Source organism: Lepeophtheirus salmonis, chromosome Z (genome assembly GCF_016086655.4).
Source record: "Lepeophtheirus salmonis chromosome Z, UVic_Lsal_1.4, whole genome shotgun sequence".
Classification (NCBI taxonomy): domain Eukaryota; kingdom Metazoa; phylum Arthropoda; class Copepoda; order Siphonostomatoida; family Caligidae; genus Lepeophtheirus; species Lepeophtheirus salmonis.
In genome coordinates this window covers 12,190,190-12,194,114 of record NC_092584.1, presented here as the reverse complement: position 1 = coordinate 12,194,114, position 3,925 = coordinate 12,190,190, and the positions used below count along the sequence as shown (strand labels likewise).

General features: G+C 31.0%; 1 protein-coding gene across 1 annotated transcript; it reads left to right on the top strand.

The window, feature by feature from the left end:
* The first annotated feature begins 2,867 nt into the window (after positions 1–2,867).
* Positions 2,868–3,657, top strand: LOC139904705 (endocuticle structural glycoprotein SgAbd-3-like). Its single transcript, XM_040726097.2, has 2 exons — positions 2,868–2,948; positions 3,002–3,657. The coding sequence occupies exons 1-2, from the start codon at positions 2,937–2,939 to the stop codon at positions 3,545–3,547; spliced, it is 558 nt and encodes a 185-aa protein (XP_040582031.1). The 5' UTR covers positions 2,868–2,936; the 3' UTR covers positions 3,548–3,657.
* Positions 3,658–3,925: the final 268 nt, after the last annotated feature.

The following is a 3,925-nucleotide window of genomic DNA, read 5'->3' as shown; positions in this document are numbered from 1 at the left end:
TATAAATTGTAACGGGTAAACTAGCAAATAATATAACTATAACATAGCCCATATATTGCAGAAGATATTCTTGCAGTATTAATTACAGGGGTTGAAAGATCTACCCGTTCAAAATTGAAGATTCCTCTGACGATTGATGGCGCTGGAGAAATGACCTTTGATATTATTACTTATAATCCATGAAACTCATTTAGACATTTTTTGACATTGCGGAGGATTAGGAGGAACTTGAAGAAACGAGCTGGTTGTTAGCCTAAATATAATTAGGCTCTTACTATAACATAATTATATTTAAGTGGGTTTTTTGTTATTTATTTATTTCTAAGTTGACGGGATTGAAAATGGATGTATGTTATATTGTTTTAGTTTATTGATTTTTACTCATTAAATATGTAATGCATATTTTGTTATTGAGATGCTAATTTTTATGAAATTGGATTTATGGATATTTATGCATGTAAGCCTTAATTTGTTGAATAAATCTTAAACTATAGTGTTTCAAAAATGAGATTTTGAGGCAATGGAATAAGTATTTCCAAGTTCGTTAAATCTTTATCGAATTAAGTCCAGATATGTATTTTGTTTCTGGTATCTGTTCATTGTACCAAAGCTACATAGCAACAAAAATAAAATTCAATCTAGTATTAGTATATTTTGTGTATTTGGGGGGCTTATGATTAGATAAGCGCCAATAGTTCCGCATTTAAGTATTCTTCAAATCATCTAAAATTCCTTAACTTTTATAAATGATTTTGATTTAATATGTGTATTAAAAAGAAATCCATTATTATTAAAGGATTAAAAAAAATCAATTAATATTCGATCCCCTTCCCAATCAAAACATTGTATTCACAACATTTAAGAATTTCTATTATTTTACCTACATTTGTATAAATATGGCGTATTTTCTCTTTACTGCCTTAATGACGTGTTTAAACAATTCTGGGAAAGTCAATCAAAAAATTGTGTGAACAGTTTTTTTACCACGAAACCTTACTTTTCTAACACCATCTAATATAAACTGATCGCACTACAACCCGAGATACTCATCACTAAAGCCATCTATTTGGAAACAATTTTTTTTTACAAAACCTATTATAATTTTATAACTCAGTTAAATGAACTAACACATAATATCGCATAGATTGGTAAAATACAACCCATTTTTTATATGATGCCCACATCACCAATGTTAAAAAAGTGGAGCTTATATTTGAAGATTACTTGAATCATTTAGATTTCTTAACTTTTGCTTAAAACAATTTCTTTCTTAAGATTGTTTAAATGATAACTTTTCTCGATATTCATCATTTATGTTGCAAAAATAGGGTTGCTAACTTCGTTACTTCTATTGCATCACGCAACATGTGTATAAAATTATTCCCAATTATATAAGTACTATTCAATTATTGTTGAGAATTGCTCAGAGACTGACTAGAGCTAATTCAAATTCAAGAAACAAAGGTATTCAGAACACTGAACACTGTGAAAATTTTATTTTTGGTGAGGTAACGTTGTAAGATATGTGAGTTTTTGGACTTGTTAAGATACTTTTGGGCAAGCACACATGGATAAATAATGAAATTAAGATTTGAATTTTTTACTTATTCTGGTAAATTATCTTTGAGGAAATAATAAATAATATACAAACAGATGTTTTTTTATATGCTTCGTTAATTTTTTTGTTCTGCAGCTGCTTTTGACCGTTTTAGGTCTTTTATTTGGTCCTCCATAATAGTTACACTTTACAAATGAATATTTATATAAATTGAACACAAACCCGTCGCTTAAAAAAACAAAACAACTTATTCGTTAATTCCCGCTAATTGGTTCTTATGAAAGTTTAAATATAGGATATTCATACCTAAAAATCACATTACAATTCAACCATTTTGAAATCGATTGCTTTGTATTCTCCAGGCAGTCAGTCTAAGAAATGAATTCATTTCGAAATAAGGCTAAATGTACTTATAATAAGTCAATTTTGAAAATCATGGTACGTTTTACCTTCGGAGGATATATATATATATAATAATAATAATAAACCGGAGCAATTGTGTTGCTTATTATTACTTTATAAAATCGAACTCAGGTATATTTTTTATCATAAATATTTATTGCGTCTTAAATATTTACCCATGTAATTTTTATTTTTAAAAAGGTTTGATTTAAGGATCATTGACCAACAAATGGTATGGGATGGCGAATTTGATATGACATTGAATATATCTTAAATTTGGAATCCTTTTGGAGTTTCTTATAAAAATGGTGAAAAATTGTGGAGAGAGTTATAACAGTCTGTAAGTAGTCTGTTCCACATGAATCCTTGATTCGAGTAGAAGTAACATTTCAACTTATTTGAAAGACATTATATTTTTAAGTTTGTGGGGAAAAAAGAGAGGGAGAATAATGACACAAGAAAGCAATTGTCAATTATTTTTTTATTTTATATTAAGCGGAATAATTCTTAACTAATTTTAATTTCTGAATGTCACAGGCAATGTCGGGAAACCTACTGTAAAAAGGATGGATGAAAGAAGAAGAAGAAGAAGAATAAAAAAAGGATTTTGTTTTGTCTTTTTCTTTACCCAGGTTATATATGTTTAGTGATTATTATAGCTTATATAGTCAGATTTCATGCTCTTTGTGTCATTCACTGACCATATCTGCATGATTGGATAAGTAAATACCCTTATGAGCGAATGAATCAGATTATATTCTGTTATATATTCAATTATCATATTTAGACATGATTATAAGAAAGACCCGTCTGTTAAAGCATGTCCATCCAAAAAAAAAAAAAAAAAGGAGTGCGGCTGTTTCATCCAACTTTAGTTTTACAATTATTTAGAACATTTGCAATATACTACTATAAATAGAGATAATCTTTCTAGTAAAGTCCATCAGTTTTATATAATCTCCTTCACAAGATAAACATGAACTCCTTGGTAAGGAAACAATCAAACGCATTATCAAAATAATAACAATAACATACTTCCAGGTTGCTTGTACCCTTATTTTGGGCTCTGTCCTCGCTACCCATGCTGCACGTATCCCACGTGATGCACCTGTTCTAGGCAGCTATGGTGTAGACTCTGTCGGTCAAGGGCCTTCTTATGTAGAGCCTTCAACTGGAGACATTGTTCCCATCATCAGCGAAACAAACAATGCTCCCGGAACCCTTGGAGACAACAGTGACTTCCAAAACTCCTTCGAAGCCGGAAATGGAATCAAGCAACAATCTGCTGGATCTACTCATCTTCTAGGGGAAGACTCTGTTGTTACCATGAAGGGATCTTACGAATACGTTGGTGAGGATGGTCAAACCTACGTCGTCGACTGGATCGCTGATGAGAATGGATTCCAACCCTCTGCCGCTCACCTCCCCAAAGAAGTCCCCATCCCATTCTCCGAAATTGCTGAAGCTGTCGAAGCTCAGATCGCTTTTGCTGCTCAAGAAGATGCCAATGGAGGATCTCAATCCTTTGGATCTGCTTCCGAACAAGTTGAGTCTGTGTCACCCATTTCTTCCTACGGAAGTGTCTAAGGCTTATTTCTTTGAAGAATTAAATAATCATTTATTTATATATATAATTAAATTAAGACACATACAAAATACCTTATATTTTCCAATATTAAAAGATATTAGTTTAGTAATTGACGCAATAATTCATATGGCTATGTGTATCAAGGCCTTTTGAAAGGGGAAAAAAATTATATGGTTCAACTCATGACTTAATCCAGGAATTCTTCTCGATTTGTTCAATGTATTATATGTAATTCAAAAGGCTTTAATGGGTGCCTACAAAGTTAAATGTGAGGTCATTTATTTTTGGTTAAAATAGGACACTTATTAATACAAATTTCCAAATAATTCGAATCATTAATGCTCCTTTAACACGCATGTGTAGATTGGATCTCTAAG